The 27,064-nt window shown below is 39.3% G+C and overlaps 1 protein-coding gene across 2 annotated transcripts in view; it reads right to left on the reverse strand.

The window, feature by feature from the left end:
* LOC149802600 (uncharacterized) overlaps positions 1-27,064 on the reverse strand; it is a 71,390-nt gene that overhangs the window by 38,286 nt on the left and 6,040 nt on the right. The window contains exons 1-4 of one of the 2 annotated variants that reach the window (XM_089951879.1): positions 25,093-25,193; positions 23,206-23,693; positions 16,591-16,750; positions 371-504 (exon numbers count right to left, since the gene is read on the reverse strand). In XM_089951879.1, the coding sequence (XP_089808005.1) occupies positions 371-504; positions 16,591-16,750; positions 23,206-23,611 (700 nt within the window). In that variant the 5' untranslated portion in view covers positions 23,612-23,693; positions 25,093-25,193. Of the gene's footprint in view, positions 1-370; positions 505-16,590; positions 16,751-23,205; positions 23,694-25,092; positions 25,194-27,064 lie in introns of those variants that run through there. The other variant, XM_089951878.1, reaches the window with a different exon arrangement.

Genomic DNA, 27,064 nt, shown 5'->3' on the forward strand with positions numbered 1-27,064 from the left:
GCCAGTGTAGGGTACAGAGCAGCGGGGAGGTATGCTCTGATCGTGGTACTCTGTGATCCAAGCAGCTGTGTTTTGAACTTTTTGAAGTTTCTGGAGTAGATACTGAGATGAACCAGAAAGAATTGAGTTACAGTAGTCCAGTCTTGAAAGTACTAATGAAAATAATCTTACCATCCAGAAATGGTCCAAACTTCACACATGCGCAAATGTGAGAAAATGCCATAATCTAAATAATTAGGACATCACAAGATTAATTAATCTTACTACCAGGTGAGCAAAAATCTCCTTATGCTTGGCTGTGCTAAAAATTAGTTCAACATGACAGTAACTGGTTTGAAAACTTTTAAATGCAATAGCCCTTGTAAATTACCTTCAAAAATCTTTAGAAATTCTTCTGGGAAAGTAACACTCAAATCTCGATTATCAATATGAAGATTCCTCAGTTTATTATGGGTCTTGACCAAGTATGCATCATTGTAAAACTCATACGGTATCTTCACAAATCTGAAAAGAAAAGCATTTGTTTATAATAGATACCAAAATTCAATGCTGTGGCAGGTTCTGGGAATCAGTTCAACTCTCCTGTCAAATAAGAATCAAATTTTAAGTTGAAAACAAGCCACTGATCAAGTCAAAGGGAATGTCAATGAAAATGTTATCATGGTTATTTGACATGAAAATGTAAACACTCTATTTAATTCTTTTGGGGGTAGGTGTGTTAATGGACCAAAGTCTCTGACAGTTTGTTACCCCAAAAAAAATTATATACAAAGCCAAATCGCAACATAGTGATTGCAGAGACTATCACATGGCATACAAGTACTGTAATCAGAAGTTTCAGTTACAGAGTGTTGGTAGCCACTGTAGACAAACTGGCATTGTGACTCTCTCCAATATTTTCTTAAATGCTAGCAAGTCAATGCCGATGTCAGCTTCATATTGCTTAAAGTACATACCTGGGCAAGTTGACACAGTAAAGTATACAACATTTAGTTTATCATTACCATGAAACAGAACCAACGAAGATATGTAGGGGTTGAGGAATTGGCTGTTTCTTACTACTCACTATATTTCCTGTGCATTATATTTGTAATTAATTTGTACAATGATTATTACATTTGTCCTGCCTCCATCTTCCTAAAAAGTAATTGGGGTGGGGGGGGGGATTCTTATTCCATGGAAATTTATTGTCTACCCAATTCTGATAAGGCAGCATTAGTTTCCCTGGTGGTGGATACATTAAAGTGTTTACAAAAGCCCTGAGACAATTTCACACCTGTGCCACCTCAGCAGTTCCCATTTTAGAGGCCTAATATAAACAAATAAAGTACTTAAAAAATAAATCAACATCTTCAAGATACACTGTAATATCTCTGACGTGCAAGTATTTAGATAAGTTCCAACAGCAAACTTGGCAGATTTATTTTAATCCAGAGAAATAAAAATGGTAATAGATACAGAACATTACCTCTATTAAAACTGGAGCAGCAGAGGGGGCGAATCCGACATTTTGTCCAATCGTTATTTTGCTTAATTATTACTTTCTGCACTCAGCGGATCAGGTGTAGTCAGCGCTGGTAAAAAAAAAACGACGACGTCGTTGGGGGATCATCCAATCGTCATTTGGTTTAATTAACACCTTCTGCGCGCCGATCCCCAGCATCGTCAGCGTCCGGTAAGCACATCGACGACCGCGTCGATGTCATCGCCCCCTCTGCTGCTAAGTGGTTATTTACAATGAGGGTCTTTATGATCTTACAAACAGAGTGATCACTAACTCCTCCTCCTGTAGATCAATTAGGTTATTTGACTGATCGGTGAGTTTAAAATTAATTCTCGTTAAAAACCGATCATGGCATCGCATATAGACCGGATTAATCGGATTCTCAACGATTAAATATCCCGGAGGGGCTGTTGGTGAAAATGAATAAAGGATATATCCCTGTTGAGCTTGATTTGATTGATTGGTATCTACCTGGTAACTCCCTTCGATAACATCACACACTAGATTGATTGCTATCACCGATGCGATATTTACGTTGTACGGGGCAATATGCCTACCATCATCCCCGTTATCGTGTCTGAGGATATGAGTTGATGGACTGAGAAAATCATTAAGAGACTTTCTTAGTTCTGGCGCGTTGTATCCTGGAAACTTGAAATCGGGTAAATCGGCTTCTGCGATATTATACTCGGTTAGGAATTTTTGTTTATTATCATCGCTGCTATCGGATATTGCTTTAACGATTCGTTCATTGATATATTCCATGTCTGATATAAGTTGATTTAACGCCTCAACGTGTTTTTGTGCTTTTGTTGCCCGTAGCCGTCCTAGTTGTAATTGGTAATCACGATTAATCTCGGCAAAATAACTATTAATATCACTTAAACTAATTATGGCCGCGTCGGACAATTTAGGAGTTTCCTTATACGAAAATATCCATTGCATGGTATTCCTGTCTTGAAATGTAAACCTACTGGGTAATAATAACACGCTTTTTATAATAGGCAAATCAATTTGATAATTGGGAATAATTTCATGATACGATTGCGCATTCGTGTGTGAGTCCGCGGGTGGATTCTTGGGCCAACCTAGTATGGTTCTTATTGAACTGTTATAAATATCAACCATATACCCCGGTGTGCTTATTTCAATCGTCGACGATAACGTCGGTTCATGAACCGTAATAGCGATTTTTGATTCCTTTCCTGTGATCGATTTTATCCTGCGTTGAAATTCTTTATTGATTTGTTCTATTTGGTATGACCCAGTTGGTATTATAACCTCCTTCCAGTCTGGGGTTCCATCGGGTTTATTTGTCCGTGCAAAAACCAGCGAGTTATTAGGTTGTTGTCCGTTAAATGCGTCCGCTCGGATATTAGGCCAACTGTGATATACTCGCAATTTTGCCAGCGCTATTTCCTTCACTGGAACCGGCGACGGGAAGTTCACACTGAATTCGGGTTTCGTTGACGTTATTGATATCATATTTGTTTGTACCGGAGTGGTGTTCTCCGCGATCCGCTGAAGTAATTGAAACCCTTCGGGGTTCAGCGACATTATTATTATTCGTTGTCTTTAGTGTTTAATTTCAACAACCATGTGGTTCCGGCTTCCAGTTGAAAATCCTCGATTTTTGACATCGCGGAGCTATAGAACTGGACCATCGTGGAGAATTCAACATCGGATACGAACAAATTATCAATCGATAACGAGATCAACCCGGATAATTTCGAGTACGCGTCGGATACTATTTGATGTTTTACTGTGTACTCGTTGAGTTTTTTCTGAAAACACGATGATATCTTCCTAGTGATTGCGTTGGCGACTCCAGCAACTGTTGTCATCGCGGAGACAGCGATTGGAACAGCGATCGGGGCTATCGTGGTCACCGTGGATAAAACGACGCCGGTACCGGCCACTATACCCGACACCGAGTACACGACCGCGTCGATGGCGGTTATTTTACGACGGTATTTTTTTATTTTTGCACGGTATTGTTCGGAAAGCGTTTTTAAGTTCGCGGAAAATTCTTTTGCGGTATCGAATCGATATTGATGTGACGTCGGTGATACCTCTGATTCAATTTCCTTGGTGGTCATTTTTATTTTAAAAGAGCTAGTGTTTTTAATTACTTAGATCCACTACAAATTCCGCATACCATGTGATGTTTGCCCCGGCTAGATTTCTATCAACGGCATAAATTGTAAACAGTTCAGTTGCGTTCTTGTCTATAATTGTTAATATTGTATTGTTAAACCCGGATGAACTCGACGATAATATATTAAACTGCATCATTGAAACCAGTGTCAATCGATAAATACCCTTAACAGTTGCGGTAATATTTACTGTATTCTGTGTAGGAGTCCAATCGAATGATCCATGCCGAATTGTGTATACTGTGTTGATCATGTTCTCATGAGGGGTTTTTATTTTTTCGAATTGCTCTGCTACTCTTGGTAGTCCGTCTTTAATCGTTTCAACATCAGTTCTGATTATTCCTACTTCCCGCCAATGCGCGTCTATATTATTCTTGTTCGCTGCAACATCAGTTTTGATTGTTTCTATTTCCCGTGTATTCTCGGTCATACTTTTTTTGTTTGCTGCAACATCAAGTTTGATTGTTCCTATTTCATATGTATGCACGTCTATACCTTTTTTGTTCGCTGCAACATCGGTTTTGATTAATCCTATTCCCCGCCAATACGCGTCTACATTTTTTTTGTTCGCTTCAATATCAGTTTTGATTGTTCCTATTTCCTGTGTATGCGCGTCCGCACTCTTTTTGTTCGCTTCAATATCAGTTTTGATTATTCCTATTTCCTGTGTATGCGCGTCCATATTATTTATGATCGTTGTAACATCAGTTTTGATTGTTTCTATTTTCCGTCCATGCGAGTCTACATTATTTATGATCGTTGCAACATTAGCGCCGATTATTTCTATTTCCCGTTCATGCGCGTCTACACTCCTTTTGTTTGTTGCAACATCAGTTTTGATTGTTTTTATTTCCTGTCCATACGCAGTGATATCATTTATAGTTATTGTAATCTCATCCGGCTTGGTATTTTTTTTACCAAGGAATTTATCAAAGTTGTCATCGATCCTGTTAACATTTTTTCGTAACGTGTAAAATTGGCCCGACAGCGTCGTAAACTCCGAAATAGTATTCTTTATTGTTGCAAGATTTGGTTCGGTTACCGTCGGGGTCCCAAAAAAACTAGCGGTAGTGAGTTGTATATCGGTGACAGATTTTTTCACCCGCGCGTCGAATTCGATCATAGATATGTTCAACGATGTAAGTCTGTCTCGAACAGATATTATCTCATTCGTCACCTCCAATATATGTTTACCCGGTTTGAGTCGTCCGTCGCCGGTATACAACGCGATAGTGCCATTGGCGACATTAGGATGTGGTATTAAAACGTCATCCAGCGACACATTACTGGATTTCAATTTACCCTGGCGGTCTTGAAATACAACTATTTCACCTGGGTCAACACTTGTTAAATTCAACGTATCAGCGATTTCATCCTCGATTAGTTTTTTTATGTCGGCGGCGGCCGTTTCCGTGGATTCTTTCAGCGCCGAAACCGGTCGTCCCCAAATATCAATCATTATTATCTAATGTAATTGTCTCTAAATTTCCCACTAGTGTATTCGTTTACAACCACATGAGGTGGTTTTCGCGATGATGAAATCGCCGCGAGTACGTTCAATACCTCGCGGCCACATATCGGTGGGTCACTTAACTGCTGTGTTGGCAGCGTGGAATAAAAAACCCGGGCTGAACACGCCCGGATATACCGCATGAACTCTTTCGGCGGGGCTAACCCGTATGAATCAAAATAGACGATCGCACGCGGATCAATCGCGTATGCAACCCAATGAGTTCCCGCTCCGGAGGACCCATCGAGGTTAATTATGCCTGTTTCAGTATTCCTTGGGGCCGCCGGTAATTGATCCCTCATAAAAACACCTCTGAAGTTTTTTATCGCTAGCGCGTTTGCGGCGTCTATTAAATCAAAATTAGACATGGGAGTCATTAAACGGTTCCCGGTAGTCTTAGACCCTTCCCCGAGTACCATGAATACGGGGTTCCCGGTAGTCTTAGACCCTTTCCGGCCACGGGTCGTTTTTTTTTGTAGCCTTTCCCGGTTGCCTTCTTCAATGCCATTCCCGCCGCGGTACCAACGGCCCCCAACGCAGCCGCCTTAGCCACTGCTGGGGCCGCCGCGGCAATCAATGCCGGAATCGCAGCTAACAGCGGAAATATCCCACCGGTCTTTTCCATGTTTTTAATTGCTGCGGCCGAGAAATCTATTTGAACACCCTTTTTATTCTTCATCGCATTATTGAAATGTTTTATTTGACGCGCCGTCAACAATATCTTATGATTACCACCCGCCATCTGTGACGGCTTCAGCGTTATTGTGGTCCCGCATTGTTTAGCCGACTTTGATCGTAATTTCTTGACTTGACCATCAGTCAACTCTACACTGACGACACTATACGACATTTTATTGTAAACGCGTTTTGTGCTTTCAATTACATGTTTTCCACTGACGCATCAACGAATCTCATTCGTCCACCAACACCTTCTAGCAGCATTGATTTATCGCTGAGAATGACAGCAACCGCTCTATAATTAACACCACCCGGGGCTATACAAGCTCGGAAGTGTATATCAACGACGGATTGTCTCGTTAAATCAAGATGTTCCAGCGAAAAGTAATAAATCGGATACAGGTTTTTAAAATCAAGTTGTGATATTTGCAAACCAGTGTCGACGTTTTGATCACGACCCATGTATGACAGCAATCGATGATACACACGTGCGACATGGTTGTCACCGTAATTAAGCTGTATATCCTCGGATGGTTCCTGTTGTCCGTTTATTCTCAGCGAAACCTCCATGACTCCTAATTGATCAAATATCATATGGCTGCGTTCTTGACTGCCCAATCGTTCCCTATTCTGTAGCGCTATGAATATATGACGCGGGGCTGAAACACCCTGTTTTGATGCCAAGTGCCATGTAAACGTATCGGCGACGTTATCCTCTTTAGCATCAGTTGTTACCGCTAGCCAACTCAACAACGATTTCCCCCCCTGTTCCATAAATGCTAACAATCGTGCTTCCGTGGTAACTGATGGAGTCAGCACCGGCATCCACAATGCCATTTTAGTTAAAATGACTTTACCGGCAGCGACGCCAGCAGCATGCCATATTGCATTGTTATCATCGCCCCTTCGCGTCAGGGCAATTGTGTGCTTGGCCCCATAGATGACTTTTCTAACATTTCTGCAGAATCCAAATATGTGATGGAGTGGAATCGCGCATGAAAACTTTCGGCGTGGTCCTTGCAACATCCCTACTCGTGTTGCGAATCCTAGATTGTAATCATTGTTGGTGCTTTTTATAATATTGAAATTAGCGCCTGGTCTTGCTCTGCGGTCTGGGTTATTTGCTTCAGCCTGTGGGTCAGTTGCGGTATCTCTTTCCACCAGCACGTTAACGTACTGAAGATGGTCAGCGTTATCGGTGGAGTCCTTCGCAAACATCATAGATGGGCCCGCCGATCTTGTATAATCATCCGAGTATCTCGCTAACCCAATTATCGTCGTTGCAACATCAACCTCGCGTTCTATTGATTCAATTTCTCGCCCGTCAATAAGATATCTGGCGCTCTCAAATAACGCCATAATACCGTTGTTGACGAAGCCAACTCGAACACGATGGTCATCTGCGTATGGTGCATTATCGGCGGCATTTGTCACGAGTTCTCCCTCAATTTCGATAAACGCTTCACACGGCAAAAAATATTTACTGGTATCTTGGACTTGAAGTTCAATTCGCGATCGTAGGTCAGGTTGCGCTGCATAATAAGAATAATATTGATAATCACGGACAGAATCATCCCTGCGCACTGGGGCGTCCATATCAAACGTGGGATCAGCGGTACGCGCAAACATTTTATTATTTATCATGTTGATGTTTTCAATTGCGATTTTTTCGTCGTAGACCACTTCCCGCTATCGCGTTCATGAGCGCGTTGGTTGCCGCATCGGCGGATGGCGAAGTCGCCAACGACAGGGTCGTCGCCAACGACTCTAATTTTTCTTCCACGGCGTTATTTATTACTTTACTGACATTTGCGGGCATCACTGTCGTTGATGGCATCACCGGTGGTTTTTGTTTTTTTCGTGAAAATCTCTTGGATTTCACCAATGACATTAGTTTGTCCCGCGCGGCTGAAAGCGCCTTTCCGGCAACATCTCCAATAGCACTAATTCCCTTATCACGAATAACATCAATAGCCTTCATTCCTAATTGTTTGGCTAACGGCGCTACTTTTGGAGCCATTCTTGTAAATAACCCCGCAATGGTGCTACCGAGACCATCTCCATAGTACGCGCGGTAAACAGGCAATCGCGAGTTTACCACGTAGACGAGTACTGGTTTATCATGGTTGTAGTGTATGATCATCCTTATTATAAAAACACCAGTTTTCCAATTAATCATCCACGAGCTCGTCTATGAGCGTTCGATATGCATTAATGTCCATGATACCGCCTGCAAATAAACGCTTGCAAATATCAGCGGCCTCATTGATTATTTCCGTAGAGTTATTTCCGGCTCGTTTTCCTCCAATTAGTACCTCTAGCCGTGATATATCACTGAGAACACTGCCAGGACAGGTAACGCCGTAGGATTCTTTACCAACAGGGTATCCTTTTCCTTTTTTTGGTGTTCTACTCTTAACTTTCTCGAGGAATTTATCGTAATCGGAATCACCACGATGTGGTAATGCGTCTCTATGTTTACTCGCTAAATACACTATTCTTGCCCAGTTCTCCGTCGAGGTTATTTTTTTCTTGTAACCTTCATTGATATACTCATCTCGAATGCTCTTAGTTGATGTTGTAGCAACAAAATTAACTAATTCTTCATCGTCGTCGATGTCTCTAATTTGATCTATTGCGGACTTTTTAAGAACATTACGGGGTATATTCCCCTCTTTCTTTTTTTCTTCCGGTGTTTCTTTTTCTGGTATTTCTTCCGGTATTTCTTCTTCTGGTTCTTTCGCAGTAGCGCCTAGTTCTTCCTCGTCGGCCATTGTAACATAAGGTTCTTGTGGTTCGGTTATAGCGAGTGGTGATAGCCTCCGTGTTGTAGCAGCCGCTATTTTTGCAGGGAGTGTTTCTAAAGACCTTTTTGTTTGTTTTGTCTCTGCCGCTATCTTTTCAAGCGCATCGAGGACGGGCACAGTTGCCGCCGTAACATCTTTGGTCGCTTTAGTTACCGGGGCAAAGAGTTGTTCGCTTCCAACAGTAAAATCGGTTTGTAGTTGCTGCCGCGTTTGAAGTTTCTCTCTCACTCTGTCTCGTAACGGTATAAACTTTTTAAGCGCTGCTAGCCGCTCTCTGGCTAGCCGAGTAGTAAGTGATTCACCTACCATTATTGCAATTGCGAAGCAATTTCTAATTTCTCACCGGAGTTTTCGTCTATAATCCTTCTAATGTTTTTGATCTTGCTGGAAATCTCCCGGCGTCGTTCATAAACACTTCCGAGTTTTTTTCGTATTATTTCAACGGCAGTGAATAGTCCAATGAATGCATTTGCGTCATTGTGGTACAAGTTTTCATTGATCGTATGTTGTAATCGTTTTATAAAAAAGTACTCGCGGGCCAGGGTAAAACGCCCCCGTTTTGATTGTTCGTTAATAATTTCATAATCGGATAATATTTTTTCACTGTCGAGACCATCAGATAATTCAATTCCTTGATTTTTTAATTTTGAAATCTCGGCTAATATATTATTGATGTCTTCGATATTCATTATTCTTATAGAACATCTTGTTTTTAAATAAAAAAAAAATGAAACCCCGTGTATCAATCCCGAGGTGTTCATACTTTGTTTTCTTCCGGAATGGACAATTTATTGTCATGGCGACTTCGTCAGCGCCATAGGCGCCGGTGGCCTTGTCACGGTGACTTCGTCACTCGCTAATTTCTGTTATATATGAAAATCAAATTCTGTGCCCAGTCTTTTTTGAGATCGCTGAATTCTGTATTCCTTCTGCAACAAATCGTATTGAGGCGATACAAATGTCGAAATATTTTCCTGCCGCATTCATGGAGTGAAATGTTTTTTCTTCGTGCGTTGTTGTATCAAACGATTTGACACCCCTTGCTTTCTTCGGGTATTTACCAGTTTGGCCTTTTTTGGCATTCTGACTTTGCGAGATGGCTTGCAGGTTTGTAAGAGAATTATCAGTCTTATTATTATTAATATGATCAATCACAAGTCCGTTCTCGATTAATCCGTTGAATACCTCAAATACCGCCCTATGAACATAGTATTTTTTCTTTCCGGCACCAAACATCAGATACCCCTGATTACTTACGGTACCAACCGGCTTCTTCAGTTTGTGGTTTCTAACAATGCCGTCGCGAGACGCCTCGTAACTGACGAGCACAGGATGCGGCTGAAATTCTTGGTCCATTTATATAATAATACTATTTGTCTAATTTATTATTTGGTTTAATTATAAATCTTTCAACGTAGTCTTGGGGGGTTTTGATGACGAAGTCAGCGGTGAGGTCAATGACGGCGTTTTTAATTCGCTTGTCATAATAGCGTTTTAGTTCCCTGTATCGCTTTCCGCCACAATTAATACACAACTGCGATTTTCCTCTTACACCGACGTGGCAAACCAAGCACGGGAGGGGGCCAAGAGAACCATTACGAACGCTTTGTAAATGATACCCGCAGAATTCACCTCTACATGATTTATTGCACGGGGTTGTCGACCCAATCATCAACCATTTGCATTTATTCATTATACTATATTCTTTCATTTAAATACTTGTTTTAATTATATGGATGAGTTCGAGAGATTGGCAGCAATTAAGCCCCGGAAAAATATTAAGTTCAATCTCGATAGAGTCCTCAAGGACACACCAAAAGCGTTAATAAACGATAGAACCCTGTTGAGTAAAATACGCGATTGTATCGATGAATTCAAGCGTGATGGCGCATCTCATAGTTGGTCAACATTTCGAATTGATGGCGTTGTTGATGCTACCATGAACGACAACCGCGCAGCAACGATAATATCACAACTTGACGGTAAAAGGTATTTCTTCAGAGTAAAATTCATTGTCCGGGTGGAATCAGGTAATTGGATCATACGTGATAAATTTGAACCAGTTCTCAGCGACATGAAAACAGTCATTGTTAGCCGCGACTCCAAGCCAGGGCTGTTAACCGGAATTGACAGACCATACTATGAACGAGCGTATCCTGAAACAGCAGTTGTTTATGGAATATACCCGTTAAATAAGAAACCTGATATCGGAAAACTGAAACCAATGAAACAGTCAACGGGGATAAATTGTGTAGCAGAACGAGTAATAGAGCATTTTACAAATGCGTGTCGAGGAAACAAATTGACTGATTTACGACGTAGCAAAATCAACCAGTGGGAACTAACCGTAAAAGAGCGTGGAGCAACCATCAGCGACATAGCGAGATTAGAAACATCGCTGAGATTTCCAATAACCGTTACAACGATAACCGGTGAAGTATTATACGAATCAAAGTACAAATCAAATGGGGCCCCAATCAAAATTATTGATCATAACGAACACACATGGACGCCCGCGATCACAATATTTCCACGGGATAGAACAGTAAAGTATATACCCGAAGAATTCCTGGGAGAACAATTCTCCAAGGATGGTTTTATCGCGGAGAGGAAACTATTTGATGCTATTGCTTGTTTGTGTAAAAACGACCCTGTGTCAGTGTGGTTACTTCGCAGCGCTGAAAACGACATGGATACCTTTGATCAGTTTGTAAGACCAAACGGTGAATTATATCGCACTGAAGCGTTTCACAACAAGATGAAAAAAACCGCCATGGAATTTGAAGAGCATGATGAACAACTGCTAACAAATTGTTTTACGATTCCATCGGTTGTAGCTCATGTTGCAGCAAGGAAAAATGCGTGGAGACCAACGCGCAAGGAATTTCTGCCGGATGTACAATCCAGTTGTTTGGAGTATTATCACGGTGGATTATGGAACACTGAATACAACCGCGACGCTATGATTTCCGTTGATATGGTTGCCTGTTATCCAGCGAGTTTTCTCGGGTATGGATCCGCCGCTGAGTATTTCAAACAATTTGGACACCCCAGACATGAAATGACTCGTGTTGCTATTAATGGACCACTGCCTGATTTTGATTTAACCGGATTCGCTCGCGTAGTATCATTTGAGTTCGCGGCAGGACTTCATCGCTGTTGTTATATTTGGATCGGTAGACACATGTCTGAAAAGAAGTGGCTGCCAATAGCGCTGCTACGGTATATGATTGATTGTAGCATGCTTGTATCGTTGATTGTTAGTGACGCGATTATATCATACCGGGCGCAGACTGAAGTCTGGTTACCAGAACCAGAGCGTCTAGATAGCATAATTGACGAATCCAGAAAACACATTGATGCCGACGAGGAATATATCATTGAATGGTCCAGGAGGATATTTAACCAACGAAACCGCGAGGCAAAAGATCTCGGTAGAAGAATAATTGGTAAATTCACACAAGGTGGAAAAAACCACGACTACAAACGATATTGCTCACGGCTGATTATAGATGACGCAGAATATGATTTCGTAATCAAGGACGCAGTGGCAAAAAATAGATACGTGAACTGCAAAACAGCTTTCTTGTCCAATGGAACAAAGTTGGGTACAGTTGTTTCCTACAGCGATGGAGACAGCCCGGCGTATCCACATTTGAGGGCGTCTATGCTGGGTTACGCCGCTATCAATTTATTCTCGATGATAAATCGATTTCTCGACACCGCGGTTAGAGTAGCCGTTGATTCGTTTTATGTTGATGTAGCGTATAAGGAAAACGTAGCCGAGTTTACTAGTCCGGACGAGAGTTGGGGTACATGGAGAATTAAAAATGAAATACGACGCGATTATTCCCCGTCAGCAGATGTCACCGTTGAAAACAATTACTTACGCGGTGATAATTTATCAGAATGGTCTAATGCACCACCGTGTTCTGATCCAATTTGTAGACACAAGACGGTTTATTTAAGCGGCTGTGGCGGGTCAGGAAAGACGACTCGGGCAATTGAATTATTTCGAACGCGGGCAAGTATAATCGTGCTTACACCGACCCATAGACTAGCGCGAGAGATAAAACAACGAAATGTTGACGCCGTTACTTATCACAGCTTTTTTCGATACAGCGGCGGTGAGTGGACTCCTGATCGAATGGGTGAAAAATTTATTCCTGGGGTTATCATTTGGGATGAGATATGTACTGTTTCGTTAGATACTTTACAAATGTTTCTTGAGTGGTTGGTGCTCGCGAATACAGCGGTGATCATGTGTGGCGACCATGGTCAACCACCACCATTTGTCGGCGAGGGTCCACATGATTGGTTAAAGGGTTTTGTGGACTATTATGAAGAAACCGATACTGATTACCGAGCACTTGATGAACAACTGCGCGGGGTTAAAAAATTAATCAGATTACAGCCGGATAGAATTCAGTGTGAAATAATCCGCGAGGTGATTCCGGAAACGCCGTTAAATGAATTCTGGGAAACATGGAGACCAAACGATTTAATTGTAGCGAGTAGAAAGATAGTCAGGGACACACTTCAGCGGAAGTTGTTTACGTTGCATAAGGAAAAGTTTCCAACGCGCCCAGTGCCGTTATGTTATAGACCCGCGGATACACGGCGGCAGAACATCGAAGTTGAAATCCCGGGCCGGACAGAAAAACAAATTCTCGTGCTGAATGATATCGTGCTCGTTGATATCAGCGTCGTCGAGGACGCGCTACGTGCTGATAAATCCCCGTGGACGCTAGGATACGCAACAACAATACATTCCTCGCAGGGACTAACCATCACGGACACAATTGTTTGGATAGTTGATAATCGCATCGAATGGTCAAATCTAGTCTATCTTGCAGTGTCCAGAGTACGGAGGATAAATCAGCTTCGAAGAATTGTTATTGACGGAGTCAGTGACGGAGTCACCAACGACAACGACATCATGCAAGCGTCATTGATAGAAAACTCTCGGGTTACCGCCAACAGGATAAAAAAAAACAGCGGCGTTTTGATATTGATGCCGAATTAATAATTGCGTTACGACAACAACAGAATAATAACTGCGCGAGTTGTAATTGTGTAATGCGCTGGCGTTATTCGGATAAAGACGCTCGCCAATTTACCGTGGACAGAATCGATAACAGTCTCGGTCATGTAAAAAACAATGTGAGGTTGACCTGTCTTGAGTGCAATAGACGCAACGGCGCTAGTTAAGACCACGCGGGGGTAATTGAGTATCGTCAGGTATCACTTGTAGTTGCTCGCGTGTAAATCCGCGCTGTGGGGCAGTTGAATCCAGTCTATAGATCGGTGGTCTACCAGTTGATCGTGTTATCGTTGATATGTTATGTGTGGTAACACTCCAAATAGGATCAGTAGCTCTTTTTTTACCGCCTTCAAGCTCTCCTGGTTCATATAGATATCTAACAGTGACATTGCCGAGAATCGGCTTGGAAACGCTATCTATTTTTGATCTTCCGGGTATGTACTCGTATTTAATCGCGTCGCTGGGCTTCATGTTGATTGCTCGGGTAATCTCATTATTTAACGCTGCAATTACGCCTGGTAACCTTTTGACCCATTCACGAGATCGTTTTTCCTGGATGAATTCCTTCGCGTATTGATATCCAAATAACCGTTCAGCGAGAGTCCGATTGAATCGTTCAACAATTGCCTGATCACGATGTAGCGCAGTATGACCTCGTCGTACCGCGACGCTATGATGTTTCAGCTTTGATAAAACAGCGCCGCGAAATTCATTGCCAGGATCAACTTGTAATAGATTTGGCCAGCGCAGAGGACCTCTTCGATAAATTCTTTCAAACGCATCGGCTACTTCAGTTGCTGACTTTGTTTTTAACGGCTCCGCTTGTTTGTATCGACTCGCAACATCAACTACGGTTAGCGCGTATTTGTAACCGTTGTCATGCGGCAGAAATAGTATATCAGCCTGATGAACTTCATTAGGTACGCTGACATCAAAGCGCGATAAGTTGATTTGTTTAGGCGGTGGTAGATAAATTTGCCATATAGCCTGTTTGGATAACCAATTAGCCGCAGTGGTCCTCGTTACTTTTGCAGCGCTTGCAAGCTTACCAATTGCGGCCTTCCCCTTCCAGTATCCTCTCGGAGAATAATAGATGGATTCCATATTGTTATTATAAACGCTAGCGTTTTCAATTACCAGCGCGAGAAGCTCCGCTTCCAATCATTAATTTACCTTTCATAGCCGATTTTACCAACCATGAGGCCAATTTTTCTTTGACGGATTTATCAGGAATAACATTTAATGCGTGAATTAATTTTACATCCGCGATATGACGCTGTTGCAGATCGCTACTTTTGTAAGCAACATCATGAGCATGACACGCCTTATCGATAGTGTTTATTGGATACTCACCGGGTTTGGGCTGATTTTGATCATCGAGTCTAATATCTAATCGTGTTCCGGGGCCACAGTAGCTATATCCTGGGAGGTGCTTTTCTCCTGGATACTTTGCCCACGGTGTTCCGGGGAGTTTTGCCAATTTGGCTGCGATGTCACCTCCTCGCTTTTTTTTAAAACATCTCCGGGTCTAATAGAAATAAATCTAAATTTCTTTGTACCGCATTGTACACACTTACCAGTAAGCGCCGATCTGTTATTTCTTGTTGTAGCGGTTGTCATATCATTTGTGCCAGTACGTACTCTACACTTCACACAATATAGATCCATAATTTATGTATAGAAATATGAATATAATTGATTTTTCGGCGACTAAAACAAGAGAACCAGTTAAGCATGTTGCAGCGTTACCAAACTCGATCCGGATGATTATCATCGGACCATCTGGATCCGGCAAGACGCAATTGTTACTCAATTTAATAATGAGATGGATGAAGTGGGATAAGTTGTATTTGGTTGCTCCTAGCGTAGATGATCAACGATGCTACGAGGTGTTGAAAGATTTCAACGAGAATGCATCAGCGATCGCTAAAAAAAATGTCATCGAGTTTATTACAGATATCAATGATGCACCGGGTATTGATGATATTGATGGCGACGTTAACAATCTAGTCGTGTACGATGATGTTATGTTAGACAATCAAAAAAACCCAGCTAGGATATTTTCCAGAGGCAGGCATAAAAACACCGACGTGATATATGTCACTCAACGATACACTCAGATTCCAAAAGTAATTAGAGACAACTGTAATATTCTTGCTGTGTTCAACGGCGTTGATACACACACGCTACGAAATATTTGGCAGACATGGTGCGGCGGTGACATGGACATTAATGTTTTTCGAAACTTTTTTAGTCATGCTCAGTCGACCCCACATGGATTCGTAACGATAAATTTACATGATCCTCGGACACGATATCGTATCGGACTTGACCAAATATTCGGTTAGTTGTAAATAATTTTCATTGTAAATAACCACTTAGCAGCAGAGGGGGCGATGACATCGACGCGGTCGTCGATGTGCTTACCGGACGCTGACGACGCTGGGGATCGGCGCGCAGAAGGTGTTAATTAAACCAAATGACGATTGGACGATCCCCCAACGACGTCGTCGTTTTTTTTTTTACCAGCGCTGACTACACCGGATCCGCTGAGTGCAGAAAGTAATAATTAAGCAAAATAACGATTGGACAAAATGTCGGATTCGCCCCCTCTGCTGCTACTGGCCAGGGCATTTACTGAATTAAGATATACTACAATAATGGTGGTCTTGTAATCAATGTACCGTTAAGAGGAGTCCAATGGCAAACTGCATAGAACCAGATCTGCCATCACACAATGTGCTGTCAGATCTGGTTCTGTGCAGTTTGTTAGGAGTAAGGAGTAAAACCAACAACACAGACTGATCTGTGCATCATGCTACAGCAGATCAGGATCTTTGTTGTTTGCAATCTGACTTGACTTATAATTGAGCTTGTATGGTAGTTCATACCCCTCGTGCCGGGCCCTTTCTTTTTCCTTGCTTAAAAGACCCTCTTCCTTCTTTTCAAAAGTCAATGTATAGCCTTTACTGTAGTTTAAAATGTCTCTCATCTGTGGACTGTCCAAGTCTTCCATCCTTAATGGTCCTATATTCACAGTGATGGTAGCCACTACAAGAAAAAAAATATAGTTATGTCAATTTCTGACATAAATTATAAGCACATTATAATGTTTATTTAAAAGCTAATCTATTAGCCCTGGACCATTCCATATGGTTCAAGCAGCTGAAGGGAAGAAATGCTGGACACTTTCTCAAACTCTGTGGTACTAATCTACATCTTTACAAAAATAACAAAATAGAAAGCAAGCAAGATTGATTTATCAGTTTATCATCAGGGTTTATTCTAAGACTGTATGACTGTAAGATTCATACACATTTTCTCACGAGCCACCCCCAAAAATCTATTGAAATGTACGGCACTAATGCACATTCTTAAATAGATCCTGTCCAAATATCATCTGAGCTTCAACAAAAGGCATTCAATTAATGTCCAAATGTGCTTCCAGCGAATGGCTGCATGCCAAACATGATTCAATGGGTAATCTGCTTTATAACATTTGCCAGTCACAATCCTGGCAAATGAACACAAGGAAATCCCAAAAAACAACTTCTGAAAAACAGGTTTTGATGTAGATAGTAGAACTGAATATGACTGGTAAAAATGATGGCTATATCCAGCAAACAACTCAAGATGGTGCCATGAGGTATTGCAATGGCAGCTGAAACTTTCAATTATTCAAACCAGAGATGTATGACCACAATAGATGCTGATTTCATTCAAACAGAGACTCAAAATCTGCAGGTACATTATGTGATGACAGATTGGGGTTTATGTTCTTTACAGCCAGACCAGGTTTGTTATAAATGTTACCAGAAGAATATAGTGAATTATCAGTATTTTATTGCCCAAAGGCTGTAGCAATTAAACAGATTAATGTTTCTTGGAGGCAAATACACTCACAGAGCAGTAATAACTCAGTTGTGGGTAAACACTTTCTTTCTCTTTAATGTTTCCAAGTATTTCTTTAAAGATCACCACAATGCAGTTATATTAACTGACAATGAAATTGCAGGCTGTTCCACACCCTCCCTCTAAATTAAAATATATCTTGTGTCCCATTTTAAACTGCAAAGAAGCTCAATAGCTTTCTCAAATGGCTGCATCAGAAAAAGAGGATTTTTTTAATGCTGTGTACTTGTGCCGCCAGAACTCAAAGAAAATCTTTCTGAGACGCAGGCCCTGGACTGGCTATTTAAATAAACTCACAAGCCCTGACTGAAATTCCACAACCCCAGACAGTTCATATCTATCAACTCTCAAGCCAGGAGAAAAACCTCCCGATTTTGGAGGTATTTTCACATCTATCTCCCGATCTCATAATATCTCCCAATTTTTCACAGCGAACTCCCAATTAATACATTATGTCTGTCAATTTTCATTTCTCAAAAAAACAAACAACAAAGAACCCAAACATAGAATTATTTTTTGCAATCCACAGATGCCATATTCTATATTATCACTTGTGAATACTGCTGTGATGAAATAATATCACACTACAAAGTTTTTATTTCTTCAGTAAATAGAAGATTGAGATTAAACATTCACATAAATTTCAGATTTGTTAAACCCCCACAACAGTAGTACAATATAAAACAAAATAAAAAGATTGTCATCAATTAGTTTCAATCCCATGAATGATCACTGTGAATGCTGAGAAATTATCTGCAAACAAAATCAAATCTCCATTTCTGCCAAAGAAACTCAGATAGTAAACACCTGGCATTCATCTACCGTAAACTTTAATTACCATAATTAAATTAAAAGAAGGAATAAAACAAAATATACCAAGCAGTATATGTGCTAAAGCTGTACCAATATCACTTTTTACCGATCATGCCGATACCACATATGAGACCAATTATTTAAAGAAACTGCCTGTTCTACAGTTAGTGAAAGCACTAGCATTTGACTGACAAGTAAACCATGCCCTATTTTTGTTATAACCATGCCTAAAATGTGTGCAGATGTATGTTAACAGTTCAAATGTGGTCTCAAGCTACCATACATGTGATAACTATTTCCCACATTTTATATCCCACCTTATTTCTTATTGTTAACTCATATATGCAAATAAAACTCTTTACTAAATAACATTTATTCCAAATTAGTTTTTTGGGGGCACATATGCTCTGTGATGTTTCTGAATTCCTTCTTTTAATGTCGGTAATCAATGCTTATATATATGGTACAGTAATGCCAGGTCAAGGTGACTCGTGCAAGTTTAATTGGTGAAAATGGAGATCATAATTTGCTTGTCAAGAAAAAATCTACAGCATTCAGTGATCATTCCTGGGATTTATGAAGCAGTTCACTAACAAGCAACGCATATAAAGCGTCAGAAAAAATAAATTTCTGAACTCCTGGTTGATGGAGATGTACTTTATGAAGCTAGCCATAAAAGGGTGGGGTGGGGGGCATTTAATTTCTGAATGCGTGAAATCGACGATCGCATTATATGTCACTTATCTTACACTGCAAAGTACGATCATAGGGTTTTAGTATTAAAATGTCATTATCTAAATAAAGTTTCTTACAAAACTATTATTTGGAAAATAATATACATAATATAGATTTGCTTAATACCTGATGTTTCTATTAAAAAAAGACAGACTTTAGGAAAGTAGATATTTTGCATTTGATAATGCATTTATTTCAGGTGACGACAGATCTATGCACTAACGGTGATGTGTAACGCAAAGACCATGGAAGTAGTGCAAAACAGTCATGTAATGATTTATTTTTTGTAATATTATGGCTGTATTGCTTGTTGTCAATAAAGTAATAACTATCCCATCATTTTCAATTTTCAGAGCCAATTACATTAACAGTCTTGGAAAAATATTCACTACTTATTCTGGCGACATATTTTGAAAATTGGCAACAAAATATTGAGATTGGCGATTTTTTTTGGCGACAACTTTTTAAAAGTCAGGACCATCCCTGTAATATGTATGCTGGAAGTTCAATGGTCACACGAGGCCTCATTGGCTGCTGTGATTGGGATAAGTGCATGCATGGCATTGATAATTTATTGTGAGCAGACAATCAGCAGTAGTTTACAGTAAGCGTGTTAAAAAGTATTTACTTTTAAGAAAATACTGTCTTTCAATTAACCCCCAAAATAAATGTTTATTCCTTAATTTCCACTATTTAATTCTCATTTAAAATTCAAGCCATGTCAAGATGACTGTTATGATTAAATTTATATTTTGGAAATTTGTTTACATTGGCACCAATTATTTCTGCCGATATCGATTATACCGATTGTTCCAATAATCGGTCCGATTATGAGTATGGACAATTAATTGGTGCAGCTTTAATATGTGCCCAAAAAGAACTAATTCGGAGTAAATATTTTATTTAGTAAACAGTGTTACATGCCTCAAGAGTTAAGCCTAAGGAAATAAGGTGGGATATAAAATGTCGGAAAAACAGTTGCTACATGTATGGTAACTTGTGACTGCAGAAATGAACCGTTAAAATGAAGTCCTAGGTATCGCAAGTTATAACAAAATAAGGCATCATTTATTTGCCAATCAATTGCTAGTGCTTATATACACACACTGCAGCACATGGTTTCTTTGAAAGTATGTCCGAAGGGCAGTCCTTTTCGCAAGATGAATGTAATAAGTATTAATTTGTTAATTAGTCACACTGGCCTTATGCTTGTGTACATCAGTTTAACCTTTAACTATTATGCAGATTAGCCACAGCTGATCAGAATATGAAAACAAGGGCTTGTCCTGTGGGAAAATAAGGCATCTCACAGGGAGAAATGGTGCATCCCATGGGCTTTCACACATCAAGGCAAGGGGTTGGGGCAATAATCACCTCTCCCAATTTCACCTTAAAAATGTTTTGGGCAACATCCATAAACTTTAATGGCTTACCGCTACATGACCGTGCCCACCCACCCCCCAATATTTTCTACAGGCTTCTCTGGTGCATCCATAGAGAATTTAACCCTCGATTTACATGTAAGATCGGTCAATATCTATTGAAACTGGCACTTAAAAAATGCAGCATAAAAACCTTCTGATTTTCTGTCCCAATCTCACTATTTTATTTGTTATTTTCCCTACTTGGCTTTTTAAAAGTTGACAGGTATGGCGGACTCCAATTTCCACAAGCCCAAAATTTCTTTCTTTAATATTCAGAGGTCTCACTATAATTTTAAACATAGGAGTCCAGGACTCCCATTTTGGTAAAATTAGGAGTCCCACCAGCAAAAGTTGCAATCCCCACCCAAAAAACTGCAAATCAGAAGAACTATTGGTTGCCACCGAGTTTAATTTCTACATTCTTTATAACACCGGCATAGCTCTTGTTTGTCCATTAGAGTTAGACAAAATTTTGTCAGTCTAAAGAATTATGCTAGGCATCACACACTTTCTTACACTTAGCTACTGTCCCATCCGAACTATCAGTTCAAGCAACTTGAGTACTCTTCTGAATCTTATTAGAGTCTTCGTCAGTTTGCCGTTTAACCCCAAATTTGTGAACGACATTTAATCAAAGTCTTAACAGGTCTTGATTATGAGGTCATGTGCACTGCTTATTCCGCTATGCTCAGAAATTATTACATGCATATGGAGGACACCCACAGAAGTGATTTTTGGCGTCCAAGATAAAACACTGGCATCCAAATACACATGATTAAGCGTTTCCAAGACCTCTGACTATTGTTACACAATGTTGCTATAGCTACAGTTCGAATATAAATTTGAAGAAAAAAATGAATTACACTTGGAACACTATTCCCATAACTAAAATCATCATGCTTTACATTATATATATACAGTAAAATTCAACTTCAAAGAAATGCTGCCGCTTTTCACAAAACTTGTCAAAATTATAATACACTGCTGCTTAAACAGTCTCATTCTGGGCAACTTTTATTCTTGTACATGCATCTATCATCTCTTTGATTTACTATAATGGGTTTTTCCACGTCCTGATCCTACCTATGCAAATTAGCACAATGGGTTCACCCAGTGCAATGTTCAAGACCTCTCACTAGATATTGTTAATGTGAAACTTAGATTTTATAACTGACATTTTTTGCCTTTAATTGATGCTGTTTAAACTGACCAAGGGATAGTTTTATATCAGTTCCAATCATTACAGATTGCTGTTTATACACACATGTAACAGGCATAGACTGGATTTTTTAAAATTATTATTGTTTGTCTAAGATTAATGAAAATTGTGTTTTTTTTAAAAAATATGACTGTGTCAGTGGGGTTTGGGAGTACAAAATCATATTTTAATCAAAGCTTCCATTTGATTAAAATCAGATCTCAATTTCACGTAGGACAGTGGTAACCTGATTTACGCTGTGTTATGGCATGTATGTCGACATCTTGAAAGTACATTTACTTATTTCATCAGTGTGATCCAAGTTTCATCAGGCAAGCTACTTTTTTTTTTTACAAGCCCTACAGGCACCTCCCTTGGAATACAAGTTGGGCCCAAACTAAAATTAGAGGGGCCCCAGGCATCGCGTTATCAGATTCTATTTAGCTTTGGCCTCTGTAATACAAGAACAATAAACTTAATGCTCACAAATATTTCCCACGATTGCTATAAAATAAAAGCTAAGAAAATCTGACATTGTGCTTTTATAGTCTGTATGAGCTGACTGCTGCAAGTTCATCATGCAAAATATATATGGTTCATGAATGGACCAGGCATTCATCTGATAGATAAAATAAACAGGTCATTCTTGTTAAGTCATATCAAAACCCACAAATCTTAAATTATGGATTCATTCAGAAAATTCTTATGTCTGCATTTGCTTAAACTTTTCTAGCATGAAGTTTGTTTTTTACCAGGCAAAGTAAATATATTGCAGAGGCACCGACAATACCTCTCAAAATAAACCCAAAATTTTGGGTGTCAAACATTTCACAGATGTATCCAATTTTAGCAATACATACCGATATTAAAGGTAAAGAATTAATTCAAAATGATATTTGACAAAAAAAAGTTACTTTCCATTATCAATCATCTGTTTGTCTCTATTATTTAAAAGCAATAAAATGTATTTTATGATGGAATATCTACTGCAGTAATATTTATATGTACCATATCTATCTTTTTACATGTAATGATAATGTAATTCACTAGCCAATGTAAAACAACTACTTTTGTAGAAGCATAATCACCATTTACACACAATATGACCTCTTCTCAACAGGTCACTCTATAATCTGGTTCCAACATGTCACTATAACCAGGGTCCAACATGTCACTAAAATCAGGGTCCAACCCAGGCTACAAGATACTTAGCCAGCTGCTTCAGTAGATTGATATAAAATAAACTGTGGTTCTTTTTCGAACAAACCAAAATAATTATTTTACAAGGGATAATACTTGTAAATGAAACACAAGACAAAAATATAGTTTCATTTACAAGTGCCATCTTTAGGCTGGTCTACCAGGTTATACTTTTGGTAGACCACATCAGATTTTCAAACTGGCAAGACCCATTGAATGCTTACAGAGTGTACGTGGTGGTCTTTCTTGCTGGCCTTCCTTGACTTGATCCGTTTCTTCATTTCCCTTTTCCTTAGCAAGCTCCTTCTCATGTATTTCAATGGATTCATCCAGATCATCAACATCATCATCTTCATCCACCACCATCCATTCTTCATCTTTGCTTCCATTTTCTTCTTCTCCACTCTCTTCATTGTTTCCTTTGCTTTCTGGTTCTTTTTCTGCTTCATCTGACAAGACTTTTTCCTTTAACACTGTCTCATGCAAGTCTTGCTCTTTGATTTCTGAAGGTGAATTAGTTTTTGTACTCTCCACATCCTTTTCCACTGTCAATACTTTTGAATTTTCTTGTATGCCTTCAATCTCTTTTGATCCAACTGGTTCTGCTTTGACAGTAATTGCATCTGCCATTCTGCTGTTATTTATGATCTAATATTTGGAGTTGACTGAACAATGGATTCGTAGTCAGCAATTTTACTAAAATAGTGTAGACCTGCAAAAAATTATGTAACAATGAGTCAGGATCTTCCACTGAGCATGTATAAAGAATATCAAGTAAGCAGAAGAACCAGAAAGGAGACACTATGGAATATAAAGACAAAAAAAATACTGTAAACATTATGTTAGCATTATGCACCTGCAATGTGTTTAATACTAGTCATATGTGATAGTACCGCAGAACATGGTCTACTGCAGACAACTGATAAATACATCTCCGAGACTTGCCTGCATGTGGGCCTCAACTAAACTTGCTATGCAGAACCAATTTTCTTACAGGATTTGCTATGGCACTACCCAAGTGCAATCCATGCCGAAGTCTGGTCTAGGAATTTCATCTAAATGATATGATGACCATACATACAACAGCCTTAAAGTCTGGGGCTGTTAAGGTCCCCAGAACCTATTGGGGTTTATATGATCTAAAAGTAATTCACACGTTTTCTTGGATTATATTTAGATTCTATTGAAAAACTAATTTAGACAGGAAATATTTATTGAAGAACAAAATACTTGTTGCTTATTATAAATTCTTCAGTAAGGCAGCAACTGCAAAGCTAAACAGTTGTGTAAAATTAAAACATTTAGTACAGGTTTATCTCTGACAAACTTGTACTAAATGCTCCGAGGATTATGCTTTTTATTTCAGAGTAAATCAAGGTGAATTTTAATGTGAATCAAAGATGATTTACTACCAAATTATCTTATGACTATGCGAGACATGGTGTTACATGTCTGCAGCATGATGACCCAGAGCTAGACATCACTGTAAACTGACACACTGCAGACACTGTAGCGATATGACTGAAAATTTTTAAAAGCTACGTAAAAAAAAATACAATTACACAAATGCTTGTCAGGCAATGATATAAATCCTTAACAAAAACGTTTGCTATGGCGTGTGTGTATGTGTGTGTGTCTATATATATATATATATATATATATATATATATATATATATATATATATATATATTCTGATAATCTACCACCGTCCACGGACATATGCCAAATTTCAGCTAAATATTCCAACATTTTAAGAAATCATTAGTTCATGTTATATTTAGGTCGAAAAGTTTGACGACCCGTTATTTTTAGATTTTAATATTTGGACAGCTCGTGGCGCAGTATTTCAGAGTTTAATGGGGAAACAATACAAATATTATAATGAAACGATGGTAAATCCAAAGAAATTAATATTACACAATGAAAGTGCATTTTTCAAAATACCTTACACATAGCTATCCAAAGTTTTGATGCATGAAATGCATACGGAATTAGCGGCAGTCTAACTACGGAACAATACTTAAGTATCACATATGGAGGAGAGAATACAAAGAAAGTTTCACAATCTGAGATCAGCAAAATGCCATAATACTATTAAATCCATCTGACCTGCTTAGATAAGGGTAGCAATTTCTTCTTTCACTATAAATTCTCCGCAGCCATGCTCTAATTGAAAACGAGGCTAGGACTATTTCCGGCCTGTACTAAAGTTTCGGTTGTGTTACGATTTTATTGAGCCAATGAAATTTATTCTAAAATAAATAAACTTTAGATACAAGATGGAGTTCAACACTTTATAACAGACTTGACGTCTATCCTTTACAAAACTTCTGCTGGATTATATCAATTTGTCGTAAATCGGCTTTTTGAAACAAATGTGCACGAGGCAAATGGAAGCAGGTAAAAAAGTAACCATATATAAATAACACCGATACGGGGATTTCATTATGTCAAAGATTTCGCCGTACTTTATTGATAAAACGTCAGACTCCTGCTACGTATCCAAGTCAAAACGTACCCAAATTAAAGCATGCTCCAACACGTTTAAGTGCAGATATTTACTGGTTTGGTTTTTATGCTTTTTATATCAGTACATACTACTGCTCCATAAGTTAAAAGAAGAAAGAGAGAAAGAAAAAAGAAAGATACTTTGAATGATGTAACAATATAATTGACCCTTTGGAATTTTCTTTTATAAAAGCGAACATTAAATAATTTAATTTAATATATGTCTAGTCACAATGTGAGGGAGAGATTCACTTTACAGAATGTTGGTGTTTCTTCGCCACACATTTTGCCACAACTATGAGTTCCGTAGAAAATATGTCTGTACTTTGTTGCACTAATGAGTGCAGGTAGGAGGAGAAGGTAGTATGGTAACACCAATATGCTGCTTTCATGAAGTCCTCCAAATAAAGATTTAGATAGGCCCATGAAGTAGTGAAGGCTCATACCTCCTGGGCTTTTAGTTTCATAAAAGGTCTCTTTTTTGATTGTGGTGACAATCCACCTTGAGATAATGGAAGCCAAATATCAATCGAGTTCTTAAGAAAAAGAAAAAGATGTTTCATATCCATAGTTTTCCTGTAAGATAGAAATGCAGTGTCCTAACTGGTTATAAAAGCCTATTTTTGTCATCTCCAGCACAGATTTGATAGAGACTGGGATCACTCTAGTTAGTGGATCAACCAAAGGTAAATGATTTTTGGCTTAAAGATCCAGGTGACAAAGGATAGAACCAGATTCCTTATTCTAATTACAATGGAGACAGCTAATGTCACTCGACAATGCAAGATTCTTACTGCGTATTCTTGCAGATGCCAAAGTGAGTAAAAGCGCTTATTTTGAGGTCTTGAATGTAAGGAATGTAAGCCTTTCTTAATGGTACATGGGAGGTGGGGCTTGATTAAAGGCCATAAAGTACATGATAGATTCCAACTCTCTGCAGCTCAAAATAAGATATTCATGGTGCAAATCGAAATCGATTCATGAGAGAATTTAAGTATGTATGTAGGAAATGACAACTCTATAGCCATCTTTGCTAGCCAAAGTTCTGATGTGTTAATCCTATTTATACCTTGGCAGATCATTCTGATATTTTGGTGCTTTGGGTCTCCGAATTTCATTAGTTGCGACAGAAAGCCATCACATCCAATCAAAATCAAATTGTTCAAATTTGAACACTGTTACTACAAGATCTTGACAAGTGGAACACACAACTGGAATGGACTCATAATCACTTTTCCACTGCCAGTCTGTGTTTGTTCAAATATATACTTTTCCTCAAATACGCATGTAATGGCTTCTCTCTGATACACAGTCATACTTTTGATGTTAAACTTACAAAGTATCTTTTGAAGTCAATTGCCTCCACCATTTTCAGCCAATGTACAATGCACAGCTGTTCGTTGTCATGACATACCAAGGGAGACAACTCATGGACTCCAACAGATGTCACTAGGACAAAGCTCTGAAATATCTGCTAGATCCACCAATGTTCAGAGATAGGGTTAACACATCAGATCCTTGGCTAGTGAAGATGCCCTATAACTCTTTATGCAAAAGGGTGTGTACCTCTTCC

Source organism: Sinohyriopsis cumingii, chromosome 3, assembly GCF_028554795.1.
Source record: "Sinohyriopsis cumingii isolate HCF-2022 chromosome 3, ASM2855479v2, whole genome shotgun sequence".
Classification (NCBI taxonomy): domain Eukaryota; kingdom Metazoa; phylum Mollusca; class Bivalvia; order Unionida; family Unionidae; genus Sinohyriopsis; species Sinohyriopsis cumingii.